The following is a 14,502-nucleotide window of genomic DNA, read 5'->3' on the forward strand; positions in this document are numbered from 1 at the left end:
GCTTCAAGTTACTCGGCGTGCACATAACTATAAACCTGAAATAGTCCTTTTTTTTTTTTTTTTTTTTAATCTTTATTTTAACAGGGAAAACAGACTGAGACCTGGATCTCTTTTACGGCTGTGCCCTGTGTAAACATGTTGACATGTACAGTTTTAGACATACAGACAAGAACATTTCAAAACATACACAATTCAACAGAAACAATCACAGACAACATCATATTGATCCTCCATAAGCATTTTAAAATGGGCAAGGGACACCAGAGTGTCTAACTTAAGTTGGATCTGCAGTTTGTTCCATGAATAAGGTGCAAAGGAACTGAAGGCAGTCCTACCCAACTCTGTGGAGACCGCAGGAGTCTCTAATGTAATCCACATCTGTGATCTGGTTTTAAAATTAGTACATCTTGTGGAAATTAATGATGATATATATGGAGGTAGTTTTAAAAGAAGTGCTTTATAAATAAACAAGAGAGCATGTTGCTCTCGCCTCACAGATAGAGAGACCCAACCCACATGTTGATATAGGATACAGTGATGAGTTCTGTAACTATCACCCGTGATAAACCTGAGTGCACAATGGTAAATAGCATCCAGTGGTTTTAATGTGTTTGCCGATGCATGCATATAGATAATATCACCATAATCTAAAACGGACATAAAAGTAGCCTGCACAATTTTTTTCCTATTTACAGAGGACAGACAAGCCCTGTTTCTGTAAAGGAATCCTATCTTGAATTTGAGCTTTTTTCCCAATTCAGTAACATGTTTTTTAAAAGAAAGCCTATCATCTAACCATACCCCTAAGTATTTATATGCAGAGACCTTATTGATTTGAGTACCATCCAAGCTAGTGATTACAAACGTGTTTCTAACTGAGAGTTTAGACCTAGAAAAAAACATGACATTTGTTTTCTTAGCGTTTAAAACAAGTTTAAGCTGTAAAAGAGACCCCTGTAGTATCCTAAAATCAGACTCCAACTGCATTAAAGCTTGGTCCGCTGTTGGAGCAATAGAGTACATCACTGTGTCATCTGCATATAAATGGAATTTACAATATCTGACATCATCACCAATGTTGTTTATATAAAGTGAGAACAATAGTGGGCCAATTATTGAACCCTGAGGGACCCCTTTAAGTAACTGTAAGGGGTCAGACTTGACCCCATCGACCATGACGGCTTGAGTTCTATCTTTAAGATAGTCATAAAACCATCGGCAGGCATCAGTGCCCAGTCCTATAGATGACAGCTTACTCAAAAGGATAGCATGGTCTACAGTGTCAAAAGCTTTTGACAAATCTACAAACAACGCAGCACAGTGCTTTCTATCGTCTAAGGCATTTGCGATATCATTTACAACAAGCATAGTGGCCGATGTGGTACTGTGTTTAGATCTAAAACCAGATTGATTGGTACTAAGAATACTGTTAGCAGAAAGAAAAGATTGTAACTGTTTGTTGACTATAGATTCTAGAATCTTTACCAGACAAGGGAGCCTAGAGATGGGTCGATAGTTATCCAAATCACTACCGTCACCTCCCTTATGCAATGGCAGAACAAAAGCTGCTTTCCACACCTTAGGGATATTTCCTGTGCTTAATGTTAGATTAAAAATGTGTGTTACTGAACCAGCAAAAATAGGTGCAGCACACTTAAGTAAGTACGGGTCTAAATTGTCAGCGCCTAAGGATTTCTTAGTATCAATGGCACACAGGGCAATTAGAACCTCTGCTTCAGTTATTTTCTGGAAACTAAAAACAGGGTTACCATTTTTCAGAGTAACGGTTGAAAAGCAAGACGAAAAATCAACTAACTGGCCAGTACCACAAAGTCCACTTTTCCTTTCAAATAAAAAACCAGCAGAGATGAAATGCTTATTAAAAGCATCACAAATATCATTTTTTTCAGTTAGAATACAGAAGTCTGAGGTAATTTGCTTAGGAAGAGAAACAGCAGAATTCCCCCGTTTCAGTGAATTAACGGTTTTCCAGAATTTTGCAGGATCTCCTGCAGAATCTGTCATAGCATTAAGGAAGTAATTTGATTTTGCCTTTTCGACAGCTGCAGTACATTTATTTCTCAATTGCCTAAAAAACAGCCAATCAGCTGGAGTACCTGTTTTCCTCACCAAGGCCCAGGCCCGATTCTTTTGCAGGAAAAGACCTGACAATTCAGGAGAGAACCAAGAACTGGTTCGGTTTCTTACTCTGTGATTCTTAAGCGGGGCATGTTTATCAGACATAGAGGTAACAATAGAAGAGAAAAAAGCAAGGGCTAAAACCGGGTCCAGAAAGCAGCAAGTGGATAAAAGCTCAGAGTGATATAAGTCAAGGATATTTGACTTATATTCACAGAGTCAGTGTGGTGAAAGCTCAACAGCGCCTCTTCAACTTCAGGAGGCTGAATAAATGTGGCTAGTCCTCTAAGGCCCTCATGAAATTCTACATGTGCACCATTGAGACGATCATGTAGGGCTGTATCAACGCCTGGTCCGGAATTTGCAACCACAGGGCTCTCCAGATAGTGGTGCGGACAGCCCAACGCATCACCGGGGGCACACTGCCTGCCCTCCAAGACATCTCCAGCACTCGGTGTCACAGATAGGCCAAGAAGATCATCAAGGACCTCAGCCACCCGAGCCATGGCCTTGTCTCCCCGCTACCATCTAGAAGGAGATGATAGTACAGGTGCATCAAAGCTAACCCTAAGAGACTGAGAAACTGGAGATAGAAGTTTCTTACTCCAGGCCATCGGACGTTGAAATAGTAACCTCTAGCCGGCCTCCGCCCAGTACCCTGAGCAAACTTAGTCACTGTTAAAAGCAGGGTACTGGGCTGATACCACCTGGTACTATACCCTGTACCGTAGAGACTGCTGCCATATGTACATAGTCATTCAACACGGTTCACTTTAATAATGTTTACAGTAGAGTACCTGTACTGGGGTTCTGTGGTCACCAAACTGCCTTCAAGCGCAGCGGTCTCCCTCACAGTAGTGGCAACTGTGTACATATAAATGAACAAAATCACTCGGACCAGCCTTTCTGGACCGTGGCGGTAAAGCCTGATAAGTGCAACACCCAAAGGGCTCGCACGTTGACGGGCTAGGCACCTGTCCAGCAGCCCTGAGAATTGAAGAGGTAATTTAGGCAATTCAAGGCAATTTACTGCACATACAGTTATGCTGTGTTTGCTCAAGAGTATAATTAATTGGCTGATCCCACCTGATGACCCGGATTGAATATTGGGGTGCGTTCAGCAGGATGCAACCTTTTGGAAGGTTCAGATAACAATATGCTATTTTGAACAAATATGTCTCTCCGACATGTAGATTAAGGAAATACGTTGTCTCTAATCATGAAATTTATATCTGCAATGATCGAAGGTTTTTTGACTGAACGTGGCCCATGTAATTCTTCCATAACAAAGAAGCACCACCTAGATGGCTACTTTAAAATGTTGGAAGCCCTCAATGGCAGTGTTCATGCCAAAATGGATTTCATCCATCTAGAGTCCTCTATCTAACTCCATGAGACTGACTCAATAGCCAGGTATAGACCAGCAAACGCCGGCCCCTGATTGCAATGAGGTGCACCTGGAGACAAAGTGATACACCTGGGTTAATTAAGACATGTCACATAACATAAATACCAGGTGTATTGGGTCTTGTTGACATCAGTTGCATTTTCTCTGTTACTACCACTCCTGTACCTGGAATCATGTGCATGTTCAGACTGATGGCGGTCATATGTGAGTATACAAAATCTGTATCTGATGCAGATTAGAATTTAAATATATACGATCAAATGTTTGTAATAGAAGAATGTCATATGATTTGAGGGACATTCAGTTCCTATTGGGCAAAAAAGTATTCAAAACAAAATCATTAACAAATGTTGTGACATCTTGTGCCTGGAATAAGAGACCAAATGCTCAACTTGACTATAATACACTTAGTATAACTGAAATGTATTAGTATAGAGACCAATGCTGAATTCTAGCTTCATGGTACAAGTGCATATGTTGTGAGATGTTGCTCAACTATCTGTGTGATGTTGTTTCAGTGCTGGCTGCAGCTTGCTGTACACTAACGGATGGAGGTACTGTATGTAATAATGATACTACTTAACCAAGCTAATGTGAGTGGTGTGTAATTCCTGTTTATTTGTCCTGGCAGCAATCAGCATCACGTGTGAAGGCTCTGATGCTTTACTGCAGTGTGGTAAGCTACTCAACCCTACAGTATACTCACCGACCACCTATGATAGTTTCTACTGTAGATTAGCATCACTAGCCCACACCATAGAGACCCAGGCTTGTCTCTCCGTTGTCCCTCACCTTTCTCCTTTTCATTGTCTCTTCCCCATCTCCCCCAGATGGAGGTAAGATTCAAATCAAGCGTGCCAACTATGGTCGTCGTCAACACGATGTGTGTTCCATTGGGCGCCCCAATAACCAACTCACCGACACCAACTGCCTCAGCCAATCCACCACCAGCAAGATGGCAGAAAGGTACTGGAACCTGTGTTTACCTGTAGGAACTCCTTGACTAGTGTTAACCAGCAAGATGGCAGAAAGGAACTCATGACCTCTACCTGTCTTTGAAACACACAGATGCGGTGGGAAGAGCGAGTGTGTTGTGCCGGCATCCAATTTTGTTTTTGGAGACCCCTGTGTCGGGACTTACAAGTACCTGGACATCAAATACTCCTGTGTCCAACAGCAAGAAACAAGTCAGTCTCTGAATGTGTGCTAATAACACTTAGTGGTGGGCACCAATATCCATAATTAGATTCAACGTACTATCGGTACGACTGTGGCATGTTGGGATATTGTTTAATACTCCTACCCACTTTACTCTTTTGTAAAAGAGTGCACTCTGCTGATAGCTAGAAAAGGAATAGAATAGGTTGGTTCCTCTATGGTACTAGATTGCTAGCTATGTTTTATTAAATGCCGTCTTATGGCCACAACGTTTCATACGTGCATGGGTTTCTCAACGTGTAAACCACCCTCACCTGCTAACTAACCCTAGCTAGCCAACAAGCTGTGGTTATTGAGAAATGTAGCCGGCAACAACTTTAGTTAGCGTAGCCTATAGGGAGGTCAGGGACCTGGAAGTGTGGTGCCAAGACGACAATGGAACTGATTGTGGACTACAGGAAACGGAGGGCCGAGCCCCTCCCAACCAGGAGGCTAGAAATATTTGGTATCAGCCCTCCGATCCTCAATTCTACAGCTGCACCATTGAGAGATTTTTGACTGCCTGCATCACCACTAGGTATGGCATCTGACTGCAAGGTGCAACAGAGGGTAGTGTGTACGGCCCAGTACATCACTCAGGCTGGGCTCCCTGCCATCAGGATCTCGACACCACGTGTGTCTGAAGGCCCTACATACAGACTCGAGCCACCCAAGTCATACTGGTCTCTGCTCCTCCATAACAAATGGTACGGGTGCACCAAGTCTGGAATCAACAGGACCCTGAACGGCTTCTACTTCCTCCAAGCCATAAAACTGCAGAGTTGATTATCTGCAACGACCCTTTTTGAAGGAACTTTATTGACTTGTCTCATATGCTGTTCCTTGTTATATGTACATATCTTGCTCCATTAGCTAGCAAGAACATGGAAGGGAAGTATTTCGAGCTTATTTGATGGTTGTGCACGCTTAATCTGGTTTACCACTGAATGTTTCAGTGAACGGTAACTAGCTAGCGCAACTCCCATAGATTGGTAGGGACTATAGCTAATCTGACAGATGGCACAGCACAAACTGCATAGAAATACAGATTTGGTTTAGTGGGTTGACCTGTTTCGCCAGTTTAGGTGTAGCCAGCCAGTTTGCTTAAAATGGAAGTATTTTGAGAACTGCTCACAAGGAATTGAAACTACAAGTTAACGGTGGAAAATGAGGCACCTAACTTTGTATACTTTAGTTCATGCTGACATGCTTAAAATGCACCTGAAATCAACATTCCTTATTAGTGCCCATCACTAACACTTCACCAGGCTAATATATGTCTGGCCAGTGTGGTGTAACTCCTGTGTTGTCCTTGCAGTAAGCAGCATCATATGTGAAGGCTCTGATTCTCAACTACTATGTGGTAAGCTGGTCAACACTACCATACAGTGTATAAATGTGGTGACGTATGTTAGTCACTAGCCCACACAAACACCCAGATTTGGTAATCCTTTTCTTCGTTCTCTTCCTCAGATCGGGGTGAGATCCATATTCAGCGTGCCAACTATGGTCGTCGTCAACACGATGTGTGTTCCATTGGGCGCCCACAAAACCAACTCAAAAACACCAACTGCCTCAGCCCATCCACCACCAGCACAATGGCAAAAAGGTACTGAAACCTTTAGTGTGCATATACCTGTAGGCACTCATTGGCTGTGATGTTAAGCTCTACCTGTTTCACACAGGTGTGACGGAGAGCGCCAGTGTATCGTCAAGGTATCCAACTCCGTGTTCGGCGACCCCTGTGTCGGAACCTATAAGTACTTGGATGTGGCTTACACCTGTTACTGAATGTGAGGTTTGTATATGTTCATGCACACATGACTGGGAACTAGAATGCTGGTACTGATGGTTTGTCTTGCAGGATATCTTCCTGGGGAACCTGAAGATGTACAAGGCTTCTGGGACATTTTCATCGGGTCGTGCTGTTTTCCTCCAACCGCCAAATCGACTTCAATGACCATTGTAAACCTGTGCATTTTGTGCTGAAACATTTCTTAAACAATTTCTGAACTGTGGTTGTTGGTCTGAATTAAATGATGTGGCTGGAAGACGTTCCTGTTGCCTCTTGTATATTACTAAATGTCATACCAATATTACTGACCATGTGTCCGGTATTCTCTCTTACACACTTTTCTCGGCATTCATTTGTACCTGGGTCTAACGTGCCTTTGTCTTGATGTCTGTAATCTGTGCCCACCTTTAGGCAGTTGTAGACAAGTTTAATACTCATTGTGATCTCTTTCCTGACCACCTCTGGCGGCGTGATCTGGATGGTCAAACTATTTATATATCAACTGTACCTGCCTCAACTCACTGACAGGTAGTACCATTGACTTATGATGTCAGCAGGCATCATGATCCAAATTTGTATGCTTCACCAGCTAATCTGGTCACAAAGCAGACCTGGATGGGTTAGACATTGTTATACAATGTGTAGAACCTACAAACTTTGATCATTAAGTCATTGGATCAGATCATGAACCAAATGTTACCGTGAAGTGTAAATTAAGCTGGAGTCTATTTCGTCTCTTAAACATACTTTCAGGGAAGTTGCCCATCTACATCACATTAGTCATCTAACAGCCTCTGATCCAGAGACACACAGGAGCCAACAGGTTCAACGCACTGCTCAAGGGCACATCGACAGATCTCGCACTATCAAAAACGTCTGCTTCTGCTTCTGCAAGTGGTGCTGGAGGGCCAGTAGGAGGCACCCTTTCCTCTGGTCTAAAAAATATCCCAATGACCCAGGGCAGTAGGGTGCCGTCTTTTGGATGGGACGTTAAATGAGTGTCCTGACTCTCTGTGGTCACTAAAGGTCCCATGGCACTGACAGCAAGAGTAGGGGTGTTAACCACAGTGTCCTGGCTAAATTCCCAATCTGTCCTTCATACCATCATGGCCACCTATTCATACAATTGGCTCATTTATCCCCCTCTTCTCCCCAGTAACTATTCCCAAGGTTGTTGGTGTAAATGAGAATGTGTTCTCAGAAAATGAACTTGTTTAAATAAAACTAAACAAATGAATTAATATAGATAGGCACATTGTATCTTGTCTGGTTTAGCGTCCCAGATAAAGCTAAATGTTTTTTGCTCTTATGATTTGAAAAACGAGTCAGGAGTACAGTCGTGGCCAAAAGTTTTGATAATGACACAAATATTAATTTCCACAGTTTGCTGCTTCAGAGTCTTTAGATATTTTTGTCAGATATTATGGAATACTGAATTATAATTACAAACATTTCATAAGTGTAAGGCTTTTATTGACAATTACATGAAGTTGATGCAAAGAGTCAATATTTGCAGTGTTGACCCTTCTTTTTCAAGACCTCTGCAATCCACCCTGCTGTCAATTAACTTCTGGGTCTGACTGACAGATGGCAGCCCATTCTTGCATGATCAATGCTTGGAGTTTGTCAGAATTTGTGGGTTTTTGTTTGTCCACCCGCCTCTTAAGGATTGATCACAAGTTCTCAATGGGATTAAGGTCTGGGGAGTTTCCTGGCCATTGACCCAAAATATCGATGTTTTGTTCCCAGAGCCACTTAGTTATCACTTTTGCCTTATGGCAAGGTGCTCCATCATGCTGGAAAAGGCATTGTTCGTCACCAAACTGTTCCTGGATGGTTGGGAGTAGTTGCTCTCGGAGGGTGTGTTGGTACCATTCTTTATTCAAGGCTGTGTTCTTAGGCAAAATTGTGAGTGAGCCCACTCCCTTGGCTGAGAAGCAACTTCACACATGAATGGTCTCAGGATGCTTTACTGTTGGCATGACACAGGACGGATGGTAGCGCTCACCTTGTCTTCTCCGGACAAGCTTTTTTCCGGATGCCCCAAACAATCGGAAAGGGGATTCATCAGAGAAACTGACTTTACCCCAGTCCTCAGCAGTCCAATCCCTGTACTTTTTGCAGAATATCAGTCTGTCCCTGATGTTTTTCCTGAAGAGAACTGGTTTCTTTGCTGCCCTTCTTGACACCAGGCCATCCTCCAAAAGTCTTCGCCTCACTGTGTGCAGATGCACTCACACCTGCCTGCTGCCATTACTGAGCAAGCTCTGTACTGGTGGTGCCCCGATCCCGCAGCTGAATCAACTTTAGGAGATGGTCCTGCCGCTTGCTGGACTTTCTTGGGCACCATTAAGCCTTCTTCACAACAATTGAACCGCTCTCCTTGAAGTTCTTGATCTGATAAATGGTTGATTTAGGTGCAATCTTACTGGCGGCAATATCCTTGCCTGTGAAGCCCTTTTTGTGCAAAGCAATAATGACGGCACGTGTCTCCTTGCAGTTTACCATGATTGACAGAGGAAGAACAATGATTCCAAGCACCACCCTCCTTTTGAAGCAAGACAGAGTGATCTCCAGCCCAGCCTTGTCAGCACTCACACCTGTGTTAACCTGTTTGGGCTGCAGGGGCAGTATTGAGTAGCCTGGATAAAAAGGTGCCCATTTCAAATGGCCTCGTACTCAATTCTTGCTCGTACAATATGCATATTATTATTACTATTGGATAGAAAACACTCTCTAGTTTCTAAAACCATTTGAATTATATATCTGAGTAAAACAGAACTCATTTTGCAGCAAACTTCCTGACAGGAAGTGGAAAATCTGAAATCGATGCTCTGTTCTAGGGCCTGCCTATAAATGTGCTTGATATTTATTAGTATACATGCACTTCATACGCCTTCCACTAGATGTCAACAGGCAGTGAGAGAAGAAATGGAGTGTATAACATGATCTGAGGTCGAATAAGAGCTCTTGGCATGACGTGACCCCAATTTCCTGTTTTCTGGAACGCGCGAGAAGGGACCTGGTATTGCCTTCTGTAAAGCTGTCGTTATAGACGACTAATATCTCCGGCTTTGATTTTATTTGATACAAGTGACAATATCATCGTAAAGTATGTTTTTTCAATATAGTTTTATTAGATTATTGAAATTTTTTCGGGACGTTAGGCGTGTGGCTTTGTCTGCGTTTGTTCAGGAAGGAGAGCTTCGCGCCACTTTGCTAGCTTTCCGTGCTAATTGACTGGAGAAGAGGACATTCTAAATCCAAACAACGATTGTTCTGGACAAAGGACCCCTTGTACAACATTCTGATGGAAGATCTTCAAAAGTAGGACCCATTTTATGATGCTATTTCATATATCTGTCGAACATGTGAACTAGTAGTTTGCGCCCAGATTTTGGGCACGCTCTCGCCATAACGTAAACTGCATGTCGTAATGAAGTTATTTTTAGAATTTTAACACGGCGATTGCATTAAGAACTAGTGTATCTATCATTTCCTATACAACATGTATTTTTTAGTAATGTTTATGAATAGTTATTTGGTCAGAATATGTGAGTGTCAGAAAAATATCCGGACGTTGTGGGAAAAAGATGCTACGTTAGCACAATGTATAACCACTGATTTCAGCTCTAAATATGCACATTTTCGAACAAAACATAAAAAAATATCTTTTGAATTTCGCGCCCTGCTCTTGAAGTGGCTGTTGTCATATTGTGCCCGGCTTCGGGCTTGCAGCCCAAAGAAGTTAACCTGTTATGGCTGCAGCCCGGTGTCAGTACACTTATGACAACAGCCCGTCCAAGTGCAGGGCGCAAAATTCAAAAGATATTTTTTAGAAATATTTAACTTTCACACATTAACAAGTCCAATATAGCAAATGAAAGATACACATCTTGTGAATCCAGCCAACATGTCTGATTTTTACAGCGAAAACACCACGTATATTTATGTTAGCTCACCACCAAATATAAAAAAGCACAGACATTTTTCACAGCACAGGTAGCTTGCACAAAACCAACCTAACTAACCAAGAACCAACCAAACTAACCAAGAAACAACTTCATCAGATGACAGTCTTATAACAAGTTATACAATAAATCAATGTTTTGTTCGAAAAATGTGCATATTTGAGGTATAAATCATAGTTTTACATTGCAGCTACAATCGGAAATAGCACCGAAGCAGCTAGAACAATTACAGAGACCAAATTAAAATACTTAAATACTCATCATAAAACATTTATGAAAAATACATGGTGTACAGCAAATTAAAGACAAACATCTTGTGAATCCAGCCAATATTTCCGATTCTTTAAGTGTTTTACAGCGAAAACACAATATAGCATTATATTAGCTTACCACAATAGCCAAAAACACAACAGCATTGATTCAAGCCAACAGTAGCAATAACGAATAAACCAGCAAAAGATATTACTTTTTTCACTAACCTTCTCAAAATTCATCAGATGACAGTCCTATAACATCATATTACACAATACACATATTGTTTGTTCGAAAATGTGCATATTTAGCGGCACAAATCGTGGTTATACAATGTGAAAAGTAGGCAAAATGCAATAACAATGTCCGGAGAAATCTTGGAGAGGCACCTAATCTAATCAATAACTAATCATAAACGTTACTAAAAAATACAAGTTGGACAGCAAATTAAAGATAGCTTAGTTCTTAAAAACTTCTTGTCAATATGGGGGCGCCATTTCGACTTTGTAAAAATTCGTTCCCAAATTAAACTGCCTCGTACTCAATTCTTGCTCGTACAATATGCATATTATTATTACTATTGGATAGAAAACACTCTCTAGTTTCTAAAACCGTTTGAATTATATCTGTGAGTAAAACAGAACTCGAGTTGGAGCAATCTTCCTGTCAGGAGTTGAAAAATCTGAAATTTCGAACTCTGTTCCTGGATCAGTTAAATCATTTGCAATTATTCTATTGGTCGACAAGCACTGCATGCGATTTCCCCTAGATGTCAGCAAGCGTTGAGAGTTGGAATGGTGTTGCTAGGCAGATCTGAAGCAGTATAAATAGGCTTGGCACGAGGGGTGCACCCTTTTCATCGCTCGCCACGACGCAAGACAGACCTCAGAATGGCATTCTGAAAAGCTCACGTTATAGGCCTTAGATATATCCGGCTCTGATTTTATTCGCTATAGGTGTTAGAAACATCATAACGTATTTATTTTAAACCGAGTTATATTAGTTTATATGAGTATATTTGCGATTTTCGGAATTTCAGTTGTTCTGCGTTATGAACAGTTGGACACCTCTGCGCCACATAGCTAATGTTTGCTGCTAGTTCCAAAGTTGAAGAGGACATTCTACAGCCGAGCAACGATTATTATGGACAAAGGACAACTTGCCCAAGATTCTGATGGAAGCTCATCAAAAAGTAAGAAGTCTTTATGCTGTTAATTCGTATTTATGTTGAAAAATGTTAAACAATAATTCCGGCATTAATTTCGGTGCGGTCTCGCTGTAACGCACGCTGTATGTCGTAGTAACGTTAATTTAAAAAATCTAACACAGCGGTTGCATTAAGAACTAATGTATCTTTCATTTGCTGTCCAACCTGTATTTTTTAGTCAAGTTTACGATTAGTTATTGATTAGATTAGGTGCCTCTCCAAGATGGCGCCGGACAGATTGCTTGAAGTTTGGCTACTGTTGACATTGTATAACCACGATTTGTGCCGCTACATATGCACATTTTCGAACAAACCCTATATGCATTGTGTAATATGATGTTACAGGACTGTCATCTGATGAAGTTTATGAAGGTTAGTCAAAAATTATATATCTTTTGCTGGTTTGTTACGATCGCTAACCTTTGCTGCTGGTAAATGGCTTGTGTTTCTGGCTATTGTGGTAAGCTAATATAATGCTATATTGTGTTTTCGCTGTAAAACACTTAAAAAATCTGAAATATTGGCTGGATTGACAAGATGTTGGTCTTTCATTTGCTGTACGCTGTGTATTTTTCAGAAATGTTTTATGATGAGTATTTAGGTATTTGACGTTGGTTTGTAATTATTCTGGCCGCTTCGGCGCTATTTCAGATTGCAGCTGCAATGTAGAACTGTGATTTATACCTGAAATATGCACATTTTTCTAACAAAACATATGCTATACAATAAATCTGTTATCAGACTGTCATCTGATGAAGTTGTTTCTTGGTTAGTGACTATTTATATCTTTATTTGGTCGAAGTTGTGATAGCTACCTATGCAGGAAAAAAATGGTGGGAAAAAAAAGTTGTGTCTTTTGCTATGGTGGTTAGCTAATAGAAATACATATTGTGTCTTCCCTGTAAAACATTTTAAAAATCAGAAATAATGGCTGGATTCACAAGATGTGTATCTTTCATTTGGTGTCTTGGACTTGTGATTTCATGAACATTTTATTATATGATATCCCTGTGGCTTTAGGCTAGGGTATGCTAGTCAGCTTATTTGATGGGGGGATCCCGGATCCGGGGTTGTGACTCATTAGAGGTTAAGGAGACACTTAATCAACACAGGTGACCCCCAGGGGTGTGTCCTCAGTCCTCTGCTGTACTCCCTGTTCACCCATGACTGCGTAGCTTTGCACAACACCACGGTTGTAGGCCTGATAACCAACAATGACGAGTCAGTCTGTAGGGAGCAGGTATGTGAACTGGCATTGTGGTGTCATGACAACCTCTCCCTCAACGTTAGCAAAACAAAGGATTTGATTGTTGACTTTTGGAAGCCGAGGACGGAACATACCCCGGATCCACATCAACGGGACTGCAGTAGAGAGAGTCACAAGTTTTAAGTTTCTCAGCGACTACATCACTGCGGACTCGTCATGGACCAACATGACAACAGCGTCTCTACCTTCTAAGGTGGCTGAAGAAAGTTGCCATGCTGCCTCCTCTCTAAATAATACTACTGCACCATCGAAAGCGTCCTGAGCGGATGCATCATGGCCTGGTATGGCAATTACTCCGTCCACAACTGCAAGGCACTCCAGCGCGTTAGTCAACAACACCTCTGCAACGCTGATCCTCAAGACTGGGGCCCCACACGGGTGTGTGCTCAGCGTCCTCCTGTGCTCCCTGTTCACCCATGATTGCGTGACAACTCAATCGTCAATTTTGCTGACAACAGTGGTAGGCCTGATTAACAAAAATGACGAGACAGCCTACGGGAAGGAGTTGAGGGACCTGACGGAATGATGCCAGGAAAATAACCTCTCCCTCAATGTCAACAAAACAAAGGAGATGATCGTGGACTACTGTAGACAGCAGATTGAGCTAGTCCCCATCCATGTCAACAGGGCCGCACTGGAGAGGATGAAGAGCTTCAAGTTACTCGGCGTGCACATAACTATAAACCTGAAATAGTCCATTCACAGAGTCAGTGTGGTGAAAGCTCAACAGCGCCTCTTCAACTTCAGGAGACTGAAGAAATGTGGCTAGTCCTCTAAGGCCCTCATGAAATTCTACATGTGCACCATTGAGACGATCATGTAGGGCTGTATCAACGCCTGGTCCGGAATTTGCAACCACAGGGCTCTCCAGATGGTGGTGCGGTCAGCCCAACGCATCACCGGGGGCACACTGCCTGCCCTCCAAGACATCTCCAGCACTTGGTGTCACAGATAGGCCATGAAGATCATCAAGGACCTCAGCCACCTGAGCCATGGCCTTGTCTCCCCGCTACCATCTAGAAGGAGATGATAGTACAGGTGCATCAAAGCTAACCCTAAGAGACTGAGAAACTGGAGATAGAAGTTTCTTACTCCAGGCCATCGGACGTTGAAATAGTAAACTCTAGCCGGCCTCCGCCCAGTACCCTGCCCAAACTTAGTCACTGTTAAAAGCAGGGTACTGGGCTGATACCACCTGGTACTATACCCTGTACCGTAGAGACTGCTGCCATATGTACATAGTCATTCAACACGGTTCACTTTAAT

At 42.1% G+C, this 14,502-nt stretch overlaps 1 protein-coding gene across 5 annotated transcripts; it reads left to right on the top strand.

Moving 5' to 3' along the window:
* Positions 1-3,639: 3,639 nt before the first annotated feature.
* On the top strand, positions 3,640-6,795 carry LOC139536380 (L-rhamnose-binding lectin CSL3-like). Of its 5 annotated transcripts, none has more exons than XM_071336874.1 (9): positions 3,640-3,751; positions 4,066-4,101; positions 4,179-4,223; positions 4,378-4,513; positions 4,616-4,734; positions 6,063-6,107; positions 6,218-6,353; positions 6,430-6,542; positions 6,609-6,795. In XM_071336874.1, the coding sequence occupies exons 1-8, from the start codon at positions 3,721-3,723 to the stop codon at positions 6,533-6,535; spliced, it is 654 nt and encodes a 217-aa protein (XP_071192975.1). In that variant the 5' UTR covers positions 3,640-3,720; the 3' UTR covers positions 6,536-6,542; positions 6,609-6,795. The 5 variants fall into 5 exon arrangements, with proteins under 5 accessions (XP_071192975.1, XP_071192973.1, XP_071192977.1 ...); XM_071336872.1 differs by having other exon boundaries at positions 6,430-6,537; XM_071336876.1 differs by lacking the exon at positions 4,066-4,101 and having other exon boundaries at positions 3,656-3,751; positions 6,430-6,537.
* Positions 6,796-14,502: the final 7,707 nt, after the last annotated feature.

Source organism: Salvelinus alpinus, chromosome 12 (assembly GCF_045679555.1).
Source record: "Salvelinus alpinus chromosome 12, SLU_Salpinus.1, whole genome shotgun sequence".
NCBI classification, from domain to species: domain Eukaryota; kingdom Metazoa; phylum Chordata; class Actinopteri; order Salmoniformes; family Salmonidae; genus Salvelinus; species Salvelinus alpinus.

Excerpts from the sequence above, each read along its gene's own strand:
- LOC139536380 (XM_071336874.1), top strand. The coding sequence starts at position 3,721 with ATGTGCATGTTCAGACTGATGGCGGTCATAT. Across the intron at positions 3,752-4,065 it reads CAGACTGATGGCGGTCATAT|TGCTGGCTGCAGCTTGCTGT; the intron begins GTGAGTATACAA and ends ATGTTGTTTCAG. Across the intron at positions 4,224-4,377 it reads TGATGCTTTACTGCAGTGTG|ATGGAGGTAAGATTCAAATC; the intron begins GTAAGCTACTCA and ends CATCTCCCCCAG.